This window comes from Magnolia sinica, chromosome 6 (genome assembly GCF_029962835.1).
Source record: "Magnolia sinica isolate HGM2019 chromosome 6, MsV1, whole genome shotgun sequence".
Classification (NCBI taxonomy): Eukaryota; Viridiplantae; Streptophyta; class Magnoliopsida; order Magnoliales; family Magnoliaceae; genus Magnolia; species Magnolia sinica.
In genome coordinates, this window is record NC_080578.1 from 98,578,973 (window position 1) to 98,606,067 (window position 27,095).

A 27,095-nucleotide genomic window follows, 5' to 3' on the forward strand; every position below is an offset into this window, starting at 1 on the left:
GAGTGGTCCACATCTACCTGAAATTTGTAACTACCTCATTTTTTAGGCCAACCCTAAAATCAGGTTGCAAAACAAATGGACGATGCGGATATGACGTGCATGCATCGAGGTGGGCCCTATTGTTTTCGATTCAACGGTAGCATCAATTCCAACTGTTTTCACTTGCTTGGTCCACGTAAGTTTGAATGAAGGGAAAAAAACAATTATCAGCTTGATCCAAAACTTTTGTGGCCCACTAATGGTCAATCACCATTGTTTCTTATGGTATGGTCCCCCTGATTATTGGATTTGCTTCATTTTTTGGATAATGTCCTAAAATGACATGGAAAAACGGATGGACGGGTGGATATTGAATACACACATCATTGATAGGTATGTTTTCTAATTTCTAATGTATCTTTTGCTTTTAAATGCATTGGTTATGTTTTCATACATATATTTATACGTTTATAAATGGTATGCATCATATTTGAATATATTTACCTTAGTTCAATCAGATACTGCATAACTTAGGACCTTATACAAAGGAAATTTATTATGTGCACTTCTTTTTTGATATTTTATGATTTAAAAGTGTGTATTAAGGTCTTTTTAAATAATCCCTAAAGTTTCATAAAAAAAAAAAAAATTCAACCATTTTGTCAATGTTTCCCCATGTTTCCCAAAAAGTGCGATAAATTATGCGATACAAACAATATATCCCGTGCGATAACCGATACGTATCTATATCCCAAGGTTGTCATACATTGCGCGATACCGATATTTAGAACACTGGTAATAACTTGAACATATTTGAATCCTAATAAAATTATACTTGTCATTCAAGAGCTTTTGCCAACACATGTTTTGGGACCTATGAAACCCAAATATGACGTGCATACACCAACGTTGCCCTCAGTTTTCATAGTATCAGTATCGTTACATGTATCGCTAACTGGGGATATGGAAACATGTACTCATATTGCCAATGCCTGAAAATGTATCACTGAGTGAGTGAAACATTAGGGAAACATGGGGTAAATGGTGCAATTTTTCAATGAAACTTTAGGAGATGCTAAAACAGACATTTACATGTTTAGGAACAAAAAATTGCAAAAAAAAAAAAAAAAAAAAAAAACATACATACATAATAAGTTTCGATTTAATAGTGGCCTAACGCATGTGTTGTCATAGAAAATCAGTGCAATGGTAACTAAAATGAGTTCATTTCATACCAATAATATCATTAGGAATACAATAATTACTTAAAGTTGTTTCTAAATAAATAAATCATACATCCACCCATGCAAGCATGAATGAATACATACATATATGCATCCATACATGTCTATGCATCCATAAATACATGTGTTAATACATCCATCCGTCCACCCATACATATATACATCCATCCATGCATACAAGCATGCATGCATCCATCCATGCATGCGTGCATGTGCAGACACGTCTATGCATGCATGCATGTGCGGACACACACACACACACACACACACACACACACACACACATGCATGCATGTGCAGACACATCCATGCATGTGTGCATGTGCGGACACACACACACACACACAATCCACCATCCATCCATAATGCAGGGGCATTTTCACACCGGGTTCAAGTGGGGTAGCCCGTGGGACGCGGGGACACACTCGGGGTAGGTGACCCATACGATTTGGGGCCCACGGGGGAGGTCTCGTGTTCGAGACTCTTCACCGGGGGTGATTAATGCGCATTTCACACTAGGCTCGAGTAGGGTAGCCCGTGGGATGCGGGGACACACTCGGCCGTGGGATGCAGGGACACACTCGACGTGGGCGACCCATATGATTTGGGGCCCCCGATTTAGGGCCCAGGGGGGTTGGCAGAGGTCCTAACCCATGAGATGTAAGGCCTGGGCTATGAGATAAAGGGATTAATTCGTCATACTCTAACAGTTCGAGCTTTTAGAGCAAGTGGTTAATTGTCCTGCATAAAATTGGTATCAGGGCAAGAGGTCTCGTGTTCGATACTCCTCACCGGGAGTGATTAATGCAGAGACATTTTCACACCGGGCTCGAGTAGGGTAGCCCGTGGGATACGGGGACACACTCGAGGTGAGTGACCCATGTGATTTGGGGCCCGTGGGGGAGGTCTCGTGTTCGAGACTCCTCACCGAGGGTGATTAATGCGCATTTCACACCAGCCTCGAGTGGGGTAGCCTGTGGGATGCGGGGACACACTCGGGATGGGCAACTCATGTGATTTGGGGCCCCCGAGGGGGGGGGGGGGTCAGCCGAGGTCCTAACCCATGAGATGTGGGGCCTGGGCTATGAGATAAAGGGATTAATTCGTCATACTCTAACAGTTCAAGCTTTTAGAGCAAGTGGTTAATTGTCCTGCATCAATCCATCCATACATTGTTTCAAGTTTTGGCGATACACACACACATAATCCATCCATCCATTCATGCACACATACATGCATACACTAATACATCCATCCATCTATGCATACATAAAACCATATATGTCTATCCATCCATCCAAACATGCATACACTAATACATCCATCCATCCATCCATCCAAACATGCATACACTAATACATCCATCCATCCATCCAAACATGCATACACTAATACATCCATCCATCCATGCATCCATGATACACCATACATGCACAACACACCCATCTATAACACATCCATCCATCCATGCACACATCCACACATATGTATATCATACATCCATCCATAAATGCATACATAATTATGAAGTAAATTAATTACTTTTAAAAGTAGACTTTTTTTTCATAAATTTTTTTATTAAAAATTGCAATATCACTCATCCATAAATAGAAAATTTTAATTTACATTTAATGAAACAATATCATTATTTTTAAAAATAAAATAGTTTTTCTTCATTTTCAATTTTTTATATAATTAAAAAAAAAAAATCAAAATGGAAGTGGTCGAAATTCATTCCCCAACCAAATCCCTAAAAATTCTTTTAAAAAAAATAAAAAAATCTATTATTATTATTTTATGATTTTCAAAGGAACTGGTGAAATCCACTCCCAAAAAAAAATCTAAAAAAATAAAATTTCCTTTTTTTTCTTTTAATTTTTTCTGATTTTCCCAATTGCAGCCCACTAAGCTGTTGATCCGCAATTTCTCTCCCTTGAAACATAATACAACCCCCAAGTGGCAAAGAGCCGACATCTTGGGAAGCTTTTTCTCAATTTTTTTAAAATTATGCATGGACGGTGTCGTGAATGGATGGGAAGTCAACTTGTATCGGCGATATTCTCGTTGATATAAGAGGCACTCAGAATTTATATACAAGAGAACATGTGATGGGGACATCTCGCACACACGCATGCCCCCCTTACGCACGTACGCAAGGAGGGACCCACCTTCGATCTGAATCGATGACGACATCCATAGAGGACCTCCTAGTTAGAGGATTGTGTTTTGGTTCCTTGGGGTGGACCCGATCATCATGTGGTTCTCGTCAATGGATCTAATGATCGTGGCCCACTACCCTAGGTGACCTAGGACTTTGAGTTTTCCTTATTACCGTTATTAGGAACATCATGAACGGTTTAGATTATATTAATTAGTTATTTTTTTTATTACTTCGTCTTTAAGTAATAGTATGCGCACATGATGCGACTTTTGGGGTATAGGTTTTTCTTATAAATAGGCAAATCCTTGTAGTTATTTTTTTTTTGGAAGATGATTAATAAAATTCTGCGTTTTCCTGCTTCTCTAATTCTCTGAGTTGTCGAAACCTAATTGGGTACGAAACCCTCCTTTCTTCAAAGGTCTAACTACCGTGGTGCGAAGCCACGCCCATCCCAAATCGCCCCCATCTCCTACCCTCCATATTCCTCATCTCCTACAGTCATCCTCTCATCAAATCCATCCACGTTTACAGCTAATCTTTCCCCTACAGCAGATTTCCAGAATTTGGCCATGCAGGAGGGCTGAAACTTCGGTGGAGCATCGTGTTCAAACCGATCATCCATTTGGCCTAAAATTTGGAGGGAATGTGGCCCATCCCTGGCCAACCAGGCCCTAGCTGGCCGATTCCAGATTCGTGGGCCCCACGCACGTGCATCAGACCGATTTGTTGTCCACACGTGCGGGCTGATCACAGGTTCCCTCTCTTCTCTATTTCACTCCTCTTTCGCCTTGTTTCCATAACCCTAACCCTAGATCATCTCAAATCCCCAAGTTCTATTCCACTTTTGAAACCCTGGGTTTTCCCGAATTGAAACGTAAGAATCCCTTGGATTGGGAAATAATCCTTTGCATGTGTGGATGAATCTACTATCCTTTGAGCATTGTTTAGTCTATAATTTTTAATTGATTCAGCCCTAACATGTGTAGACTTGGACCCTCGTACATTCCCCTCGTTGAATGCTTGACTTTATGTGGGATGTGGAATTATTGTGATTATTTCTAAATTATTATGATTTAAAGCCTGAAATCTTGCACATTATATCTAATTTTCATGTCCTGCATCAACATGGCGATTTATTGAAAATATCAACATAGTGGTGATACATGGCTAAATATCTTCTCCTTTTTTTAACGGTATACACCAATATATCGCCAACACCTAGAATTTTGGAGACATACAGTGTTATTAGTATCGCTGAGGTGGCAATGCTGATAATATCAGCAACATGATCAATAATATCACCAAAACTTGGAACACTGGTTGTCACATACAAACAACAAGGGTACATATTTTACTATGAAATTTGAGGAATCAGAAGTGATTTGATATGGATCATAGTTAGAAATTTTTCATTTTAAACTTTGTAGATTAAAAAAAAAAAAAAAAAAAAAAAAAAACTTCATATAATTCTCTTGTTGACAGTACAGTCGAGATGAACAACTAGAGATCAAAGGATGACTTGACTCTCTAGTGCATAATAAGAGATCAAAGCTCATATCCAAAGTGTGTGGTGGCAATTTCTTCATTATCTTCGTGGAAAATTTCTCAGAAGAGTGGAACACCACAAAGTTCTGCCGGCACCTAGGGGGATTTGGGAATGTAACGGATGTGGCAATCAAGGTAGCAATTCACAGGAGATATGGGTGGGGCTTCACCATTGTCAGATTTGTGCAGATGGAAGAGTTGTGGCAACAATTGATGACTTGGATGAACTTCAGCAACAGAAAGTTGAGGGCAAGTGTCACCAGATGTCACCCAGAGGTTCTCCAGATTTGATATTCTTTAGTTAAAAGTCTTTGTTGACAGAGTTGGGGATTCATGTTACTCTTCTGATGAAGCTCCAGTGTGATATCATTTGGCAGCAAGTCATATCGCTTCCAATACAGTATATCATGAACATATTAGAGTTGATTGTCACTTTGTTCCGGAGGTGTCCTCCAAGGAGATTGACATGTTGTATCTTATGTCTGAAAATCAACTTGCTGATTTTAACTGTAGGAATTGGTCACCATCATCTTCATTGGACATGTTTCAAGCTTGGCATGCCTGATATTCACACTCTAGCTTGACGAGTATTGAAGGGATCCAGATTGTGCAGCGAGTAACTCACCAGTCACCACACTATAGTGTGGTGAGTAAACTCTGTGGTCTCCACTGTGATGTCTGTGTCATTATCCACACCACCCATCCGTTTTTCCAGTTCATTTTAAGGCCTGAGCCCAAAATTAGTGTATCCAAAGCTCAAATGGACCACGCCACAGAAGCAGTGGGGATTGAACGCCTACTGTTGAAAACTTCTTGGGGGGGGCACAGAAATTTTGGATCAAGCTGATATTTGTGTTTTCCCTTCATCCATGTTTGTGTGACCTTATGAACAGGTTGGATGACAAGTAAACATCATTGTGGGCCGTAGGAAGGTTTCAATGGTGGACCTCATTATCCCCACTGTTTCTGTGGTGTGGTCCACTTCAGCTCTGGATATGCTTCAATTTTAGGCTCATGCCCTAAAATGAGCTGGAAAAATGGATCGTTGCTGCAACTCACTACTCTGTAGTGTGGTGCTACACAATCCGCATCCCACAGAGTTTACTCATTACACTATAGGGCGGTGCTACACAATCCACATCCGTATTGTAGAGAGAGATATGAAGTCATGCGTGAGGGAGAGTATTGTATTCTCATGTAGTCACAAGGAGTACAATATCAGTCATTAATAATACAAGTTAGTCATTTTGAGGCTAACAAGTTACTAGTCCCTAAATATCTTTTCTTCCTCCTCTCCCTCTCATGCTATTGGCTCAAACCCTTGATCTTATATTCAACTGGATCAGGGTGGATCTGGTAAAGGAAAGGAGGGGATTTGGCTCTGTCTTGATACTCGATAGTGGTTATCTAGTCTTTGGGAGGATTAAAATGCAGCAATTACAATAAGACACCCTGAGCATCGAAATCCTCTTATTCAATAGTACATCCAAATGCAGCTTTGATTTCCAGGAACATATTTCACATGTATGAGAAGATTTGCGACATTCGCCATACCTGTGTTTCTCCACGTGTAAAAAGTGCGCTTCCATGTGCTCTTGGAAGTAATCCACATTGTGAGCTGATTAAACGCAATTCAGACGGACTTCGTCCATCACTTCTTTTTCCACCCTGTGAAACAGAAACCCATGAATAAAGTGAAATATCTTTAAATTGTGCACATAAGGCACCCTCCGCACTAAATCAACAGTACTTGGTAATGTTATTTGATCGATGAACATTATATTTTGTTGCAGTATAAACTTAGATGAATCATCTAGAAAAATGAAAAGAGAACAAAAAAAAAGTTTCTAACATATTATTGTGCTAAAAGTAGTCCCCTAGTATTCCTGGAACAAATCCAAGGATAGAAAAATGAAAAGAGAACCAAAATAAAAAGTTCCTAACATATTATTGTGCTAAAGTAGTCCTAGTATTCCTGGAACAAATCCAAGGACTCGCTTGGTAGCTTATAAATGGAGGTAAATGAAATCCATTTCACAATTACACTCAAATCAATTGTAAAGAAATCCTCAGTTGTGTCTGGTAGCCCATGAACAAAATACACTGAAATCCAAATATTATGCTTGGATGGGAGTAAGTGGGACGAATTGGAATGCATTGGAATTCTTCAACATACTCATAGAAACAATGTAATATCCCAAATCATCTTTAATATCCCAAATTAGTGTACATGTGATATTTGACAACATGATCGTAATAAGCCCATTGAAATATATACTTTGGCCAAAAATGAGGAAATTCCAAGTCTTGGGTGGGCCACAAATGTAAGGATCACAAACAAGCAACTTGCCTACATTTTTAAACCATCCATTTAGATGGATAGAATTGGACAGTTTGGATCATTCTATTTGTGTGATTTTAGTGATGCAGCCAATGATTAGATCATTTCATAGTATCATCAGCGTGCCACGGGTACAGCGGATTAGGAGCATAACGACACCTTTGTTTACTCGTGTGGCTCGCCAAGGAAGCCAAGAAATGCTTTTCACACCTATTACCCTATGTGCATGTGCGAACATCTAGAAGACCATGCACATGGGCTCTTCTTCTTCTTCTTCTTCTTCCTCTCTCTCTCTCTCTCTCTCTCTCTCTCTCTCTCTCTCTCTCTCTCTCTCTCTCTCTCTCTCTCTCTCTCTCTATTTTCGGTTTCCCTCTCTCTCCCGTCTTTTTCATCTGAAATCAGAAGCCAACTGACTAGTGTACCGCACACCAGCTATAACTATATAGCTACTGTAGGTACGTGTCATGCTAAAACGAGCACTAACACACCTCGAGCTCTGAGTTGTAAGAACGGTTCAAAGGAGATCAAAGTTACATGGGCTCCACAGTGATGTATTTGTTATATCTACACCATTCATCTATTTTTAGATATTATTTTAGAGCATTACCGGAAAAATGAATCATATCCAAAGATCTTTTGGACCATACCAAAAAATAGCAGCGGAGATAATGATTTTCACCGTTAAACAATTCGTAGGCCCACCATAACGTTTATTTTCCATCCAATCTATTCATAAGGTCAAAAAGACCTGAATGAAGAGGAAAAACAAATTTCATATTGATCCAAAATTTCTGTGATCCCAAAAAGGGTTTCAATGGTAGACGTTCAACCCCCCACTGCTTTTTGCAATGTGGTCCACTTGATAATTAGATTTGTATTATTTTTAGTGTCAAACCTTAAGACGAGCTTGTCAAATGAATGGACGGTTTAGATATAACACATACCTCATGATCAGACCCACAGGACTTACTGACGTTAATACAGGTATGTCATTGAGGTACACCACCTAATCCGCTTTCAAAGAAATTTGTGTGGTACGCTTTTGTACACGTGCTGTGTGGCCCCACCATGATGTATATATTTTATCCATGCCGTCCATCCATTTTGCCACATCATTTTAGGTCATGATGCAAACAATTAGTAAGATCCAAATCTCAGGTGGACCACACCATAGGAAATAGTGGTTATAGATTGCTCACCATTAAAATTTTCTTAGGGTCCACCGTAATGTTTACTTTTCATCTAACCTGTTAATTGGGTCACATTGACGTGGATGAAGGGAAAACACACATGTCAGCTTAATTTAAAACTTTTGTAGCCCCCAATAAATTTTTAATGGTGGACGTTTAATTATTGTTGTTTCTTATGGTGCAGTCCACCTGAGCTTTGGATCTGCCTCATTTTTGGGCTCATGCCTTAAAATTATTTGGCAAAATGGATGGACGGTGTGGATATAACACATTCGTCACAGGTGGGGCCCAAAAAACTTTGACACTCGTGTGCTACACTTCACAATTCAGGTCCCGCCTAATTCGGGCCCTTAAAAAATTGTACACGAGACATGTATTAGCTTAAAATTTACCAATTAAATTATGGACTGTAATTGCTAATTCACAATGCCAAAATCAAATTGTTTGAATAGTTTTAATTGTTAATTTGTGGACGCTTATTTTTTAAAATAGGGCCTTTTGATTTTTTTCATGATTCACTATCCAATAAATGTCCACCAATTCATAAGTGGGGTAATGCCAATAAATTACATGAATTTGAGGCTGATTTGGGGCATGGATTGGTCCTCCAAGTCAGCCCCAAATTGGCAACACCATCTACCTGAATTTAATTTCATTTTTTTAAAGAACTATTGTGAGAAATGATATCAAATTCTTAAGTATATAAATTAGATATTTATAAAATTAAATATATGAATTTTGTAGTCAAATTCAAGTTATCTGGTTCATAAATTCATCAGACAGTCCGATACAACGTCTCACCAAAGAGTGGACCGTTACACCACCATAAAAATGTTTCAATTTATAAATGAATGCATATTAGGAATGTTTAGAATATTCCGGATTTAATCCATATTTTTTTGACAAAAATAAAAAATAAAATTGCACCGTTATGGTCCGTTACGCCCCCGTATCACTGTTACACCCCCGTATCCGTATCGGTAACAAAGGGCACCGTTACGCCAACCGATACCGATACGGGATACCTTGCCATTGATCATTAATCGTCCACATCAGTTTTAGACTTTATTATATTTTAGGATTTATTTTTTTATTATTTTATATTTGGACACATTATGAGTGTTTTGGTTGATTTTATTTAGACTATGGCTAATTTTGTTAAGATTCACAATACGGGGGGATTATTGTAATTTTTGAAACTTCTTGGATTTATAAAAAGAGGGGAGCGGGTGGCCTCTCTCCCATTGGATTTTGTGATTAAAAAAAGAGAGAGAAAAGCTTTTCCTTTCTTCTTCCATCTTCATGCGATTTAAAGATACTTCATGCGATTTGGAAGGAAGATTGGTGTGAGGCTAATCTTCATCGGTGGAAGTGCGAGGTCTCCATCTATTCCCACACCATCTTCCTTTTTCTCCCCCATCCAGGTATTTTCTTCAGGTTCTTCATTCTCCCATCCCAGATCTTCGTCTTCTCCCAAACCCATCGACAATCACAAACCCTAATTGACCTAAACTCATCCACCCCACGCCATACGTGTGACCGTACGGCCACACGTGTGAATCCCACCTTTCCCCTTTTCTTGGTTTCCGATCATTATTATATCAAAACCCCTTTCTTCCATCCCCGAAACCCTAACCTTAAAACTAAAATTCTTAATTTTCCTACTTTCCTAAATTATCCGAACCCTAATTTTCACCCTAGGTTGTATTAGATTTTTTTTTGAAATAGACTATGCCATATGCTAATTGGATGTCTCTACATCTATTAGATCCTAGTTTCTTTTTATTAAATGATTTTGTGTTACGATGTTGGTAGCTTAGGCTAAGGATTATGCATGATGCTCTTTTGATTTTCATGATATTTGTGATGATTATAGCGATGTTTGTGTTTTTTGTTGAATATCTTAATTCGGCTATTTGATCGCACATGTTATTTGGTTCATGCATCAGTCCTGCATCACTCTTTCACAAAACACAACTATCACAAAAATATGTGCTTATTACATTTTGGAGTCTAAGAAAAGGAAACTTTATTATTGATGAGACATACAAGGTAAATAATAAGGATGTGTTGGACTTAATTGTTAACTTGGTCAGTCCTACAGGGTTTAAAACACTTCAATACTCTTAGGTGTCTTTAGGCGTAAGTTACTTTTTAGGAATGGTTGTTTTATTAGTTTAGTGCTATTTGCATTAGTTATATAACAAAGTAAGCATTGGTAGGATTATTAATATCTTTGGGTTGTACAAAGGTTATAACCCTTGGACATATGGAGCAAGCGCTTTGGTTTTCTTTTGCTTACTTTGCTTCCATCTCAACATCTCAATATTCTCCATCCTACTTCACCTTCTCTGTGTTAAGCCTTGTGTAGTTTCAACTTTCGAGAGCAACATATGTACATACAATCTTGGATGTTTGGTCCCTACCATAGTACTGAGTGTGTGATTGTGACTTGTGATGGTTGCATGGGTCCCTTTACGAACTCAAACTAAACAAAATAAGGCATTCAATACCTCAAAGACGTGTTCTCAAAATAAGACGAAAAATACAAGAAAATCCAGAAACAAGAAACATAATAAAATATCATTCCAAATGTTCATAATAAACATAGGGTTATAGAATACCTCCACGATCCGTCTACGCAAGAATTTGGATGTGACTTCCTTAAAAACCAGCTTGACGTCTACTTCAGAAAATAACTATATGTGACAAAATTGGAAATTTTCTGTATGTCAATTGTCAAAACCAATAAACTTCATTCTTCAAATTTATAGCATTTTAAGGAGATATCAGAGTAATTATCAGAAAATTTTGTTTATCAAGACAACATGGAAAAGTATGTACCAGAAAAAAAAAAATTGAACACCCTTTTCCAACATGGAAGAAAGAAATCATGGAAACAACAATAATAAGAATCCCTCTTGTTGAACAATATTTGGAGTAATTTCCCTATTGTAGAACAGACTATATGAAGTGCAGTTTTCGTTTTTGTGTGTGGGAAAGGTATATGAAGTGCAGTTCTAGTAACAATAGCAGTGAAAACGAAGCATTAGATAAGATTGCTAACCAAAAAGTTCTCCAAAATGACCACTTACGATTTCTTGTGTTGATTATTCATGGGAGTGGAGAGATTGAGAAGGATGTTTCCCATAGAATTCAAAATGGGTGGAAGAAAAGGAGACGTGCCTCCAGAGTTTTACGTGATCGCTTTGTATCACTAAAACTGGAAGCGAAATTTGATAGGATAGCTATACGACCAGCCATGCTTTATGGACATAATATTGGGCAATTAAAGAACAACACATTCATAGGATGATTGTCGCTGAAATGGGGATGTTAAGATGGATGACTAGCAAGACGAGAAATGATAGAATTAAAAATGAATGCATTCGAGGGAGCTTAGGAGCAGCACCAATAGGCAATAAGATGAGGGAAAGTAGACTTAGATGGTTTGGTCATGTGCAAGGGAGACCAAGAACCATGCCAATTAGAACGTGTGAGTTAGTACGATTCTTTTTTTTAAAAGGTTGAAATTTTTTATTAAAGGGGAGCCGAAGCAACCCAAAGGAAGAGACAAACAAAAAGACAAACAAAATAAACTAAAAAAACAGAAAAAGAGAGAAACAGAAAAATATAACTCAAACCAGCCAACGAGGCAAAACCAAAAAAACTATACAACTTGAAACACGGAGTGTTGTCATGTGCGGTCGCATATGCGAATATGCGATCGCATATGCGCATATATGTGGGCCAATCGCATATGCGGCAATGGCATATGCAATCCTTGCACATACGCGATCACATATGCCACATGTGCCAGCATATGCGATCGCAGATGCGATCGCATAATGGCCAACGATCAGATTTCTGACCTTTTTTTTTTTAAATCCGGATTTTTACTCTATAAATATGCATTCTAAGCATTCCTACATGCAAAAAAAAAAAAAAAAAACTCAAACTCTCTCTCTATTCTCTATTTCTCTTACTACATCCTCTCTTACATATTTCTAATTCTAACTTCTAAGCACTTTACAATCTGCATTCCACATCCACTCCTCTCCATCCATATTCCATTTTCATATTTCTTTTCTTTTCTTTCAACTTTCAAGAATCAAGAATCAAGGGTATAAGTAAGGTATCCCGTATCAGTATCGGTTGGCGTAACGGTGCCCTCCAAAACCGATACAGATACGGGGGCGTAACGGCGCAATTTTTTTTTTTTTTTGCCAAAAAAATATGAAAAAATATGGATTTAATCCGGAATATTCTAAGCATTCCAAATATGCATTCATTTATAAATTGGAACATGTTTATGGTGGTGTAACGGTCCACTCTAGGGTGAGAAGTTGTATCGGACTGTCTGATTAATTTTTGAACAAGGCAACCTAAATTTGACTACAAAATTTATATATTTAATTTTCTAAATATCTAATTTATATACTTAACAATTTAATATCTTTCTCCCAATAGTTCTTTTTAAAAAATGAAATTAAATTCAGGTAGATTGCGTTGCCAATTTGGGGCCGACTTGGAGGACCAATTCATGCCCCAAATCAGCCTCAAATTCATGCAATTTATTAGCATTATCCCACTTGTGAATTGGTGGACATTTATTGGATAGTGAATCATGAAAAAAAATCAAAAGGCCCTGTTTTAAAAAAATAAGCGTCCACAAATTAACAATTAAAACTATTCAAACAATTTGATTTTGGCATTTTGAGTTAGCAATTACAGTCCATAATTTAATTGGTAAATTTTAAGTTAATACATGTCTAGTGTACAATTTTTTAAGGGCCCGAATTAGGTAGGACTCGGATTGTGAAGTGTAGCACACGAGTGTCAAAGTTTTTAGGACCCCACTCGTGATGAATGTGTTATATCCACACTGTCCATCCATTTTGCCAAATAATTTTAGGTCATGAGCTCAAAAATGAGGCAGATCCAAAGCTCAAGTGGACCGTACCATAAGAAACAACAATAATTAAACGACTATCATTAAAAATTTATTGGGGCTACAAAAGTTTTAGATCAAGCTGACATGTGTGTTTTCCCTTCATCCACATCAGTGTGACCCTATTAACAGGTTAGATGGAAAATAAACATTATAGTGGACCCTAAGAAATTTTTAATGGTGAGCATTCTATAACCACTTTTTCCTATGCTGTGGTCCACCTGAGATTTGGATCTAACTAATTTTTTGAATCATAACCTAAAATGATGTGGCAAAATGGATGGACGGCAGGGATAAAATATATACATCATGGTGGGGCCCATGTGGCACATGTACAATTTAATAAAATGTGCAACGTGCTGCGTAACTCGCACGCAGTCCATTCATTTCACGCAAGCAGGTCCTGTGGGTCTGATCATGAGGTATGTGTTATATCTAAACCGTCCATTCATTTGACGAGCTCGTCTTAAGGCTTGACACGAAAAATAATACAGATCTAATTATCAAGTGGACCACACTGCGAAAAGTAGTGGGGGATTGAACGTCTACCATTGAAACCCTTTTTAGGATCACAGAACTTTTGGATCAATATGAAATTTGTGTTTCCTCTTCATTCAGGTCTTTTTGACCTTATGAACAGATTGGATGGAAAATAAATGTTATGGTGGGCCTACGAATTGTTTAACGGTGAAAATCATCATCTCCACTGCTATTTTTGGTGTGGTCCAGACGATCTTTGGATACGATTCATTTTTTGGGTAATGCTCTAAAATGATATTTAAAAATAGATAAACGGTGTAGATATAATAAATACATCACTGTGGAGCCCATATAACTTTGATCTCCTTTGAACCGTTCATACAACTTGGAGCTCGAGGAGCGTTAGCACTTGTCTTAGCGTGACACATACCTACAGCAGCTAAGCTGGTGTGGTACACCTAAAAAAAAAAAAAAAAGGAGAGAGAGGGAAACCGAAAAGAAAAAGGAGGGAAAGGAGAGAAGAAAAAAGAGGGAAAGAACAGAGAGAGAGAGAGAGAAGAAGAAGACGAAGACAACGACACAGGCTATAGCCGCAGTAGGGCCGCAGCTGTCCGAGAAGAAGAAGAAGATGAAGAAGAAAAGAAAAGAAAAAGGCAAGTTTTTTTTTTCCAAGCCCGTAACAGCCATTACGGGTCAGTAACAGCCGTTACGAGTACAAAATCGGGACATCAACCGATACGGCCCCGTATCGCGTAACGGGTCCCACCGTTACCGTTATGTATCGGCCGTTACAGCCGATACGTAACCGATTTGGGACACCCTGAGTATAAGTCTATAAGAATCAAGAATCAAGAATCCAAGATACATTATACATCATACCATTACCATCTATATTCAAGAGTCAAGAGACTCCTCACTCCTCTAGTCCTCTCCAATCTCCATCCACTAAGTTTTCTAAGTTCTAACTTCTAAGTTCGAAGTTTCTAATTCTAAGTTTCTAACAACTTCTTTCTATCATTTTTTTTATATATATATTTTGTTAATTGATTTGTTACTTTGTTAATTGTTAGTTGTTACAAGTTACAACTTACAAGTTACATCTTACAAGTTACAACTTACAAGTTATAACTTACAAGTACAAGTTACAACAAGATTTCAAGATCAATACTCAAGTGAAGGGGCAAAGGTGAAGAGAAGACAAGTAGACAACTTAGAGTCGAATTTGGAAGTTGAAAGTTGGAAGTTGGAGACCTCTTTTAGATTTGTTACATTTGTAATTTTACTTTTATTTGTGTGTAAATCTCTCTCTCTCTCTCTCTCTCTCTCTCTCTCTCTCTCTCTCTCTCAAGTCCCATCTCCTTAGGCTCTTTACTCTTTACTCTTACTCTTACTTACTCTCTTAGATCTACTTCTTTCTTACTTCTTAGTTCTTCTTCTTAGTCTCTTACTTTAGTTTTCTTTTTATTTGTAGTTTGCTTTCTAGTTTCTAGTTAGTAGCTAGCTAGTTACTTTTTAGTGCTAATACACACACCATCATCCACCATCATAATGTCGAATGACCCGGGTTGGAAGTATGGGCACTACAGTAGTGCTACCGAAAAGACTCACATAGTATGTGAGTTATGTGGGTTTGTGAGTTCCGGTGGCATTGCAAGGCACAAGCAACACCTTGCACATTTACCGGGGTCAAATGCAAAAGCATGCGATAAAATTACTCCAGAAATCTAAAGAGAGATCGTGGAGTATATGGAAAAACAATCAAGAAAGAAATGCAATAGTGCCCTACGTCAAGAGGAATATATGGAACAAGATGCATATGAAGATATAAATGTAGTTAATGTAAATGAAGCTAGTCCTACTCCCCCTACTTCAACAGGCCGGTCTAGACCACAAGTACAACCATCGAAAAGAGCCCGAGGGCATGGGCCCATAGATAGATGGTGTAGACCACACCCCGAGGATGTGGTCGACCAAAGGGGTAGAGGGAAAGGGCCGGCTCAATCAACTTTAGAGAACCGGTATAAACAAAAAGATAGGAAAACCACAATTCAATATATTGCTAAGTGGTTTTACCAAACCGGTGTTGCTCTCAACGCCGTTAAATCAAAAGGCTTCAAAGTAATGATTGAGGCTATAGGTCAATTTGGACCTGGGCTTAAATCTCCTTCATATCATGAAATGAGGGAGACATGCCTAAAAACTGAAGTTAAATATACACAATCCTTCATAGCTGAATATAGGGAATCATGGAAAATGTATGGTTGTTCACTAATGGTCGATGATGGACCGATAGATCCGGTCGGGCTCTCATTAACTTTTTGGTAAATTGTCTAGCTGGGACAATGTTCTTGATGTCAGTGGATGTGTCGGGTCATTCACACACAGGAGAATATTTGTTTAACTTACTAGATAGTGTAGTTGAAGAAATAGGTGAGGACTACGTTGTACAAGTAATTACAGATAATGCAGCCTCGTATGTAATGGCCGGTCGTCTTCTTATGGAGAAGAGACGACGTTTATTTTAGACCCCCTGTGCGGCCCATTGTATTGATCTTATGTTAGAAGATATAGGTAGATTATTTATAAATGTGATTGCAAGGGCTAGAAGAATCACGGTCTTTATGTACAAACACGCCCTTCTTCTCAGTCGAATAAGAAAATGCATTGGGGGTAACTTGCTACGTCCAGCAGTCACCCGTTTCGCTACAGCCTTTTTAACACTACAAAGGCTACATGCAAAGAAATCAGAACTTAGAAGTTTTATATTGTCAGCCGATTTTACAAGTGGGCCTTGGTCAAAGAAGGCTGAAGGGAAACGGGTTTAACAAACAATTCTTTCTCAAAGTTTTTGGACTCAAGTGGTAAAGGCGCTAAAATCATCCGAGCCCTTAGTCACTGTGTTGCGATAGATGGACGGGGATGAGAAGCCCGCAATGGGCTACATATATGATGCGATGGAGAGGACAAAAAATAAGATCATGGACCATTTTAACTATAGAGACCATGATTACAGGCCAATTTTAGATATTATAGATAGAAGATGGGGCAGCCAAATGTCATCCCCATTGTATTCGGCTGCTTACATCCTTAACCCAGTCTGTTTATTCGCTTCTGCTGATCCAGCAGAAGCACTAACTATGCATATGATTGGATTTATTGATGTCTTGTAAAGAATGATTCCAGATAGAAGAGAACAGGATAAGATCTCAACTTTGCTGGACTTCTACATAAAAAGTGAAGAGACATTCTCAAAGGATATCAAAATAAGACATCGAACAATGAAATTACCCAGTAAGTACTTATATAAATGTATGTTAGTGTACTGTCAACTGTGTACTGAACTCTTACAAAAAGTTTTTCTACCAAGTGTCTCTAAGAGACTAAGACTCTAACCAATACTTAAATTATTTTTCTCAGCTGACTGGTGGGCTACCTATGGAGTGGACCCGAACAGGAAGGATCCAGCTCTAAAGAAGCTGGCTATGAAGATTCTTGGACTCACGTGTTCTGCCAGTGGTTGCGAATGCAATTGGAGCACGTTCGAGGCGGTAAGTTTAGACTGTTTAGTAATTGTTTTGTTTTTTTGTAAACTTTAATTTTTTTAGTGGCCTAAGCTAAATTAATTACCTAAATAGCTAATGCCAAATGCGCTTTCTTTCTTTCAGATTCATACCGAGAAAAGGAATCACCTTGAGCAAAAAAAGCTCAACGACTTGGTTTTCATTCAATACAATCAAAAATTGCGAGAACGATTCCAAAGTAGGAAAGAAAAACCCAGCTTCTTGACCGTATCTACTTAAATGAGTTGGATGCAGATAACGAGTGGCTCATAGAGACGGAGGACCCGGTATTTGTTGGAGATGATCTAACATGGGCACAAGTTGAAGATGCCGCATATGGATCGACACTTGGTGAAGGTAGTAGTACCACTCGAAGGCGAAGGACGAGGGGGAGCCGGGAGGCGAGTAGTAGCCGTCAACCCGTTGATGAGATTAAGGAGATTGAAGGAGGAGAAGGTGATGAGGATGATCAAATTGAAGATCATCCACCATTGGATGTTGATGAAGTATTATTACGCATAGATGATAAAAAAACGGAAGAAGAAGAAGTGTATGTAGAAGAAGGAGATAACTCGAATGATAATGATGATGATGATGATGATGGTGGTGGTGGTGGACCTAGTGGTGATGTGCCACAATGGATGCTAGATCAATGTATATAATTAATGATTATTGATTAGATAAATAATAAATACATAACTTCTTAATTTTGTTTAATGCTTGTCTCATAAGTCTAAGTGTGTTGATGTTGATGTTGTTGATTGTTGATAACTTGATATATTATGTATTGCATCAACTATCATGTACATGCAGTGTTGAATGTTGAATATGGATATTATTATTTGAATTTGATATTTCATATTTCATATTTCATATTTCATATTTGTTATTGTTAAATGTAACTAAAATGTTAATTGTTAAGATTTAAGAAGTTAACTATATTGTAATTTTTAAATTGTAAATGTATGATGTATCATTATTATATGTATGTAATTGGTTGGTTTTATTTTTTTTACTTAAATTAAACGTATTTCATGTCCCAATGACATATAATAATTTATTTTGATTTTTCTAATTTTTTTTAATTTTTTCTGATCTTTCTGATTTTTTTTTTTAATTTTTTGAAAAAATGCGAAAAATATATATATATGCGATCGCATATGCGCACACGCATATGCAATCGCACAGGATCGCATATGCTATTTGACAATAGTAATACAATTCAATACAACTCAAAACCAACCCCGGGGCCACCCGATCTGAAAACTGGACATCAAGAGAAACCCCAGAGAAAACTCCAAAAGTCTATCGAAGAGAGGATCCCGGGACTGTAGGGAGGAGAGCCAAGAGGTTAAGCTGCTATAGAAGATGAGCCTGAAGAATTAAGGAGCATGTTGATCAGGAAGCTATAACTGCAGTGGATGGATAAGAACCAATCCTCCAGAAGTCTACAAGCGTGCAAACAGGTGGGAAGCAGGGGCAGCTTTGTTTTGGAAACAATGAAGATTTCTTTCAGCCCAAATAGCCCACAAAGTAGCCATAAGGTACAAACTTTGGATTTGATTGAGGTCTTTGTCTGGACCAGCATTGTGCCAAGATGAAAGGATCCCAGCAATGGTGCCAAGCATCACCCAACTAGTGTGGAAGATGATGCAAAAAGAAGAACAGCCTTGAAGACGTAGGGGCAGCACATGAATAGACGAGGAATAGATTCAGCTTCCTTGAGGCAGAGGAGGCAGATATTTGGGAGGATTAATCCTCTGCATTGAAGGCTGTCAATGTTGAGTGTTCTTCCTCTAACCAGCAAAAAGCTGCCACCTTTGGTGTAGCTCCGTAAGACCAATGGAAGCAAGAGATGCTCATAGTAGTCGAGGAATTCCGAGTCCGAATGGCTTCCATAAGGACTTTGGAGGAGAATGTGCCGGAAGGAGAATGTGTCCAGAAGGAGGAGTCTTTTGAGTCCAGGTTAGGTAGCAATTCAAGGAGTTCAATCAACTCATTGTCTAATAGAGCTCTCCTACACGGAGGGCACCAGACACCTGACCCAACCAAAGAAAAGCAATCAAAAACAGATATCGAAGGGTTGGTGGAAATGTTTGTTACAGTCGGAAAGATTTTGAAGGGCTAAAAAAGGGAAAGGTGAAGGCCCAAAAGGAGGTGGATGGAGGTAGTAAGAAAAGACTTGATGAAGGTATGGCCCTTTATAAAGTGGAATGGTGAAACAGGATTCATGTAGCCATAGCCGCTCCAATTTAATTGAGGTAAGGCTTAGATGATGACGATGATGACAACGATCGAAGTACATAATAACCTTCTTATTTCTAAGGCCTCCGTCTGATTTGCATGTAAAGGCATAGAAGTGCTAGTGGCAAATAACCAAGTTAAAGATGCACCCTAAAGGAACCCTTTTTGTATTATTCCCTTTTTTTTATTGAGTTTGATATTTTCAATGTTAACGGGACGCGTGGCACAAGCGCCAAGTGTCAAGTGTCCTAAAGTGCCCAATGCAAAAAAAAAAAAACCTCCAAAAATCTAGGCAGAGGAATACTTTCTTACACAAATTAATAAATCATCCCTTAATAGAGTAGCATGGTGGAATAGGATTCTCAATGTTACCAAGAGTCAAGGTATTTTGTAACGATAACGATGGTTGTGATGGCCACCACCTTTATCGTTATGATATGGGCCTCAACAGCCGTTACATCCTCTCTTTTTTCCAAAGAAAACCTATATCCACCCAAACAACCACAACAAACCTGTAATGCATAACAGTTGCCACCGTTACTGTTATATAATGGTCGTTACGACCAGTGTTCAAAATATCAATATTGCGCAATGTATCGCAACCTTGGGATACAGATACGTATCAGTTATCGCACGGGGTATATCGTTTGTATCACATAATTTATCGCACTTTTTGGGAAACATGGGGAAACATAAGCAAAATGGTTGAATTTTTTTATGAAACTTCAGAGATTATTTAAAAAGACCTTAATACACACTTTTAAATCATAAAATATCGAAAAAGAAGTGCACATAATAAATTTTCTTTGTATAAGGTACTGAGTTTTGCGTTATCTATTTAAGCTAAGGTAAATATATTTAAATATGATGCATACCATTTATAAATGTATAAAGATATGTATGAAAATGAGTCATATCCAAACCTCAATTGAAATTCATTTTAACATATCATTTTAGGGCATGGCTTGAAAAATAAGGCACATCCAAATCTAAGGTGGACCACACCACACAAAATAGTGGTCATTGAATGATCACCATTAAACTTTTTTGGGGCTATAAATTTTTTGCATAAAGCTAATATTTATGTTTTCCCATCCAAGTTTGTCAAACCTCATGAATAGATTGGATGACAAATAAACATTAAGGTGGGCCCTTGCCAGCACATTTTCTTGTGGTGTGGTACACTTGATCTTACATCTATCTCCCTTTTGGGCTCATACCTTAAAATTACTTATGAAAATGGATGGAGGGTGTGGATTGGCTGGTGTACCACACATCAGTGAGGTATGGGTATGTGTCGTGTGAAGATGGGACACAGATTTCCTACTAAATCCTTTCGCAGGAGTGGGGCACACCGTGATGTTTGTGAGAAATCTACTCCATCCATCAGTTTTGTGAGCTTATTTTAAGACTTGAGGCAAAAATTGAGCACGATCCAAGACTCAAGTGGGCCGCACTAAAGAAAAAGGTGGGTAGGTAAATTCCTACAGTTGAAACCTTCCTGAGTCGACAGTGATGTTTACATTCCATTCATACCGTTCATAACGGCATTACTACTAGGATGAATTGAAAACCCAAATATTAGACTGATTCAAAACTTGTGGCCCCACGAATATTTCAACTATGGACCTTCAGTCCTCACGTTTTCGGCCAACTTGAGTCTTGGATCCGGCTCATTTTTCGGCCCTTTGTCTTAAAACGTGCACAAAAAACAGATGAACAGAGTGGATTTCTCATAAACATCGTGGTGGACCCCACCTAAGTTTCTAGCGCATGAACTTCATGCGAAGTAGCGTGGACAATCATCCACCTCCAATTGTACAAACAGTTCAAAGGAGATCAGAGTTACATGGGCCCCACAATAATGTATTTATTATATCCACATCGTTCATCCATTTGGAGACATCATTTTAGATCATGAGCCCAAAAATGAGTCACATCCAAACCTCAATTGGACCACACCACAAATAGCAGTGAGGACAATGATTCTCACCGTTATAACATTCATACGGTCCACCATAACGTTTTTTTTTTTTTCTGTCCAATCTATTCATGAGGTCACAAAGACCTTGATGAAGAGGAAAAACAAATATCATACGATCCAAAACTTTTGTGACCCCCCAAAGGGTTTCAATGGTAGACGTTCAATATCCCACTATTTTTTTCCAGTGTGGTCCACTTGATCTTTGGATCTGTCTTATTTTTTGGCTCAACCCTTACGACGAGCTCCCCAAATGGACGAACGGTTTGGATATAACATATACTCATGATGGGACCCACAGAACTTGGTGACATCAACACATCATCCACGTCGGTGGTGTGTGGTACGCCAGCCCATCCGCATCCCGTAAAAAGGGCTCGGAGCCCTTTTTTTCAAAGGAGAGAGGGTGCCGGCGTTCCGAAACCCTAAAATCTCTACCAAATCCATCATTTCGCCGAGAATATCTCCAGATTTCGCCGAGACTATCTCCGGATTTCGCCGAGAATTTCTCTGGATTTCGCGATTTCTCTGGATTTCTCTGGATTTCACCCAAATCAGAGATTTTGTTGCTACGATTCGAATGGCCCTTCAAATACAACTTCCGATTAGGGCGACCTCCTCTACAGGTACCGAAATCTACTTGTTGAAAGTTTTTTTTTCCCGAATAATGAGTCTGTTTGTCGATTTCTGACAATAATGGAGGAGGAATCGTGTGATATCACACGATGTATCGGCGATATCGACAATATATAGCGCGATATCGACGATATATCGTGCAATATCCAGATTTTGAGATTTTTTGTATCTTCCTAGCGTTATCGGACGGGTTTCGTCTCGCTGGGGGCCGATAACGATAATATCGGCCGATATATCAGCCGATAGTATCGATATTTCGAACACTGGTTACGACACACCATGACCAAGACACAGGGCATAGGTGCCAACATGTCAAGTGTTCTAAAGTGCCCAACACAAAAAACTGCAAAATCTAGGCAAAGGAATACTTTCTTACACAAATAAATTAATAAATTATTCTTTACTAGAGTGGCATGGCAGCAAAGGATTTGTGTAGATGATGACCCCAATTAATTGGGATAAGGCTTAGATGATGATACTGATTTATTTTTTTTAAACATACACAAATTTCTAATAAAAATTAATTAGACCCATAATCTGTTACATGAATGAAACACATTTATAAAATAAATTTAAAAAAAAAAAAAAAACACAGGATTTGTGTAGATGATGACCCTAATTAGTTGGGATAAGGCTTAGATGATGATGCTGATTTTTTTAAAACATAAATAAATTTCTAATAAAAATTAATTAGTAGTCTAATGTAACAAATATTCAATTAACGAACATTTAAATTTAAAAAAAAATCACCCAATAATCATCTCAAGAAATATTAGCTTCTATGAACATTAAACCCCAAGACATAAAAGGAACCAGAATTGTGAGCTTTCATTTTGTGGCCATTGCGCCTGTCACAAAATGAAATAAATTCTAGAGTGTGAGAGGCAATCATTACAAAGAGTTTCTTCACCACTAAGAGGAAGCTTGGGGGCAAGGTTCAAAAAACTTCTGATCTAAATAAATTAAAAAAATAAATAAATAAATAAAATTGAAAGGAAATCTAAAAGGCGTCTTAATTCCTCACATAAAGTGTCTAGCATAAGACATTTCTTGATGAAAACACTAGGACACCTTGTTTATACCGATTTTAAAGTATCGCATTTCAAGAAATTCCCAAGTGTCCTAAAGCTTCATGCAAAAGAGGGAAAAAAAAAAAAAAAAACAAGTGTCCGATTAACAATACATATACCACTGACGTGGGGAAAAAAAAAAAAGAGAATGGTAGTTCCTACAAAAATTTCCATATTTATAGTAAAATAGCATTTCTAAAAGTTGACTTCGACGACTATGGAATCTTCCCATTAGAATCATCAAAATAAAATGCAAATCTACATTAACCATCAACAATGAATCCTCTCAAATGCATAACACATAAAAGATAGACATAAGCAATGTTTCAAATATCAGCGATATTATCGATATCATCAGGTCCACAATGCCGGAACTACTAGAAGTGCAAAATTTTTCAAATATTGCCAATATGTTCAATAGCATCGGTGATACTTGGTGATATTATTGATACCAACGATACTTTGAGAAGAATCCCTTATAAAAGTTCTCTGGTATTGGCGACAACATTGATAATATCCACTTTACTAGCGATAGCATCCCCGATACTGGGGAAACATCCATAAAAAGACAATTTGACAAAATTTTAGAAAATTTTCAAAAAACCAAGAAATCTCCATTTTTGAGGGATTTTTTGGAATGTTGTTCTTTAGGTGATTTTAATCACTATTGGTTTTTATTGAATCAAAGTATTGATTTGGGGAGAAATCTCAACTCGAAACGAAGATGGGATGGAACTCAAAGGTGATGGAAAATCCATAGAAATTCTTCTTTTTCTTCTCAAATGTTAGCATGGATTGCAATGGAAATCCACGTATATGCATAATTCTCATGCATTAACATGGATCTAAGTGAAAAATGGGGGAAATCCTAAAAATTTTTCATTTTTTATATTGGAAAATATGTGTTCTTCACTATTAATTAATGTGAAACTCTCATATGCTATGTGTTGGCCAATCTAGTGATTTTCTACAAATTTTTATATTAATTTTCTAATGATTTTTTCAACAGCACATGGTTAGGCCCCTAAAAATTTTTAATGTATTATATATAGTTGTTTTTTGCTATATTTTGATTCGTACATGTGTAAACATGTGCCTTTTAGCATCACCTAAAGTTTTACTTTAAAAATTCCCCCTTTTTCCCAATGTTTCCCTCAGACAGCGATCTTTTCTGAGTATCGACAATAATATCAACGATACCGATACATGTTTTTGTATCCCCGGTCATCGATACATGTAACAATACCAATACTCTAAAGAAGCACCTTGCAATCACGACCTGCATTTCCCAAGCATCAAATGAGGTGTGGTATTCACATAGTAGTGTTTGCTTTTTCTTTATCATTAGAAATGCAACATTTGCTTGTGGATCTTAAAGACTAAGAAAGGCTCCTTGATAAAATTTCATCAAAGAGAGGGGGATATCTCCCCAGTCCCCACAGACCATGACTTGTGTTGATGATCCTAGCCATGGGGCATTGGCTCCAATCTTACAATCCTAGCCATTTATTGTATCCAGTGAGCAGTTGTAACTAAGGACCAAATGGTGGATCATCCAAAAAAGGCCATTCATCTTTGGCCTTGTAAAGTTTGACATCTTAGATAATGTAAATCCATTGGATCATGCGCCGTTTGTTGATCGGGCACGCTTACGGGCTACATTGTCATCATCACCACCACTATTCAGAGCATCGGCATTGTTACATGTACCAAAAACTGGAGATATAGAAACATATATTAATATCTCCGAGATTATCACTAATACCCAGAAAACATCCCTGACTGAATGAAACATTGGGAAAAAGGAGGAATTTTTCAGCAAAACTTCAAGAGATGTTAAAATACACATGTTTACACAGTTAAGAACCAAAATATTGCAATACATATATATATATATATATATATATATATATATATATACATATATATATATATATATATATATATATATATATATATATATATGCATGCTAAGTTTCCATTTAATAGGAGCCTAAACCATGTGTTGTTGAAGTGGGAAGTTAGAGATGACAAAGGTATTAGAGTGGTGGTTAGAGATGTTTGTATTAGAGGGGTGATTAGAGGGGTGTTGTAGAAGTGCAATTCTAGTAACAATAGTGTTTGGGTAACATTGGGAATCAGGTAGAGGGGTGGTTAGAGATAACAAAGGCACTATTATTCTTTGCTTCTCTAGTCTGGTGGGAAATGGCAATTCTAATAGAGTTGAACTTATGGTGATTAAACCAGGATCAATTTATTTTGAGGAAATGCTTAAAGTTGAAGGAGACTCCATTTTGGCAATCACATGGACCTCGAGAAGGCATCGACCTCATTGACGTTAGTGTTTGTTCCAAATGACATATGAATGTGTTGTCATTCTTCTATCGACTTTAATTAGGTCCTCGAAGAAGCCAACTCTATTACCGATTCTCTTGAAAGGAAGTCCACAGATCGTCTTTTTATAGGGGACTTATCCATTACTTTGATGGGTTGTATTTCAGTCTTTTTTGCATTAATAAATTTTAAGGTATTCACCAAAAATATTATAGTGTTGAGGATTAGCTTGGTTGGTTTGGCAAGTTTTAGGCTTCTGGTGGTGTAGGGGATCTTAACTTGCAGCTTCTCTTAAGTATAAATAATAATAATCAATGTTGTCAAATATGACCGCAAATGCGCATATTATGGAAGAGATCGCATATGCCATGATGGCATATGTGACCATGGCAAGTATGTCCTGGCATACTTTTATATCCGACTAATATGCGATCGCATAATGGCCCAATGGTCAGAAATACGACCGTTAAGACCTCTTTTTTTTTCTTTTTCTTTTTTTTTTTTTTGCAATTTCAGCCACACAAATAGGCACCCAAATACCTCACATTTTCACTATTGATCTCCACTCTAAAGCTTAGGGGCCGTTTGGATGGGACTAAATGGAGGTAAATGGTATTTGAGGTGTGTTTGGATGGAAGTAAATGCATGTAAATGAAATGAAATGGGAGTAAATGTGCATGTAAATGAAATCTTCTCTACGAGAGAAGATTTGGACGTAAATGGGGTGAAATGCCTTTTTGAGCTCCCTTGGAGAGTCACACGTGTCAACAAAGGTCCATTATGCACGTCCGCCATACACATGTCACACTAATGATACTCCAAAACAAAGCAAAAATCAGCTACATCACTAAAATCACACCAAAAGAATGATCCAAACTGTCCAAAGGATGGCCATCTAAATGAATGGCTAAAAAATGTTGACAAGTTTGTGGCCTACCTGAGACTCAAAATTTTCTAATTTTTTGTTAAAGTGTATACTTCAATGGGCCTATTACAATCCTTCTATTGAATATCACATATGTACACTAAGTTCGGATATTCAAGCCAATCTGGGATATCACATATATGCGTGCGAATATATTGAAAAATTCAAATGCATTCCAATTACTCCCATTTACACACATCCAAATAGAATATTTTGATTTCAAATGCATTTCATTTTCTCCCCTCCAAACACAACTTCGTAAGTCATATACTCCCAATTCATTTACCTCCAAATCCATTTCCCATTTACTTCCATTTACAAGCTCCCAATCGAGCCCTTACAATCTTTCACTCTCTCTCTCTCTCTCTCTCTCTCTCTCTCTCTCTCTCTCTCTCTCTCTCTCTCTCTCTCTCTCTTAATCAAATCTCTCTACAAAAATACATTAAGTTGTAAC

At 37.7% G+C, this 27,095-nt stretch overlaps 1 protein-coding gene across 3 annotated transcripts in view; it reads right to left on the minus strand.

Annotated features, from left to right (window-relative positions):
• The window catches only part of LOC131249216 (probable polyribonucleotide nucleotidyltransferase 1, chloroplastic), a 97,288-nt gene that overhangs the window by 44,005 nt on the left and 26,188 nt on the right, over positions 1–27,095 (minus strand). For all 3 annotated transcript variants that reach the window (XM_058249849.1, XM_058249848.1, XM_058249847.1), the window contains 2 exons: positions 11,085–11,159; positions 6,484–6,597 (listed from right to left, as the gene is read on the minus strand). In XM_058249849.1, coding sequence (XP_058105832.1) covers positions 6,484–6,597; positions 11,085–11,159 — 189 coding nt within the window. The remainder of the gene's footprint in view (positions 1–6,483; positions 6,598–11,084; positions 11,160–27,095) is intronic.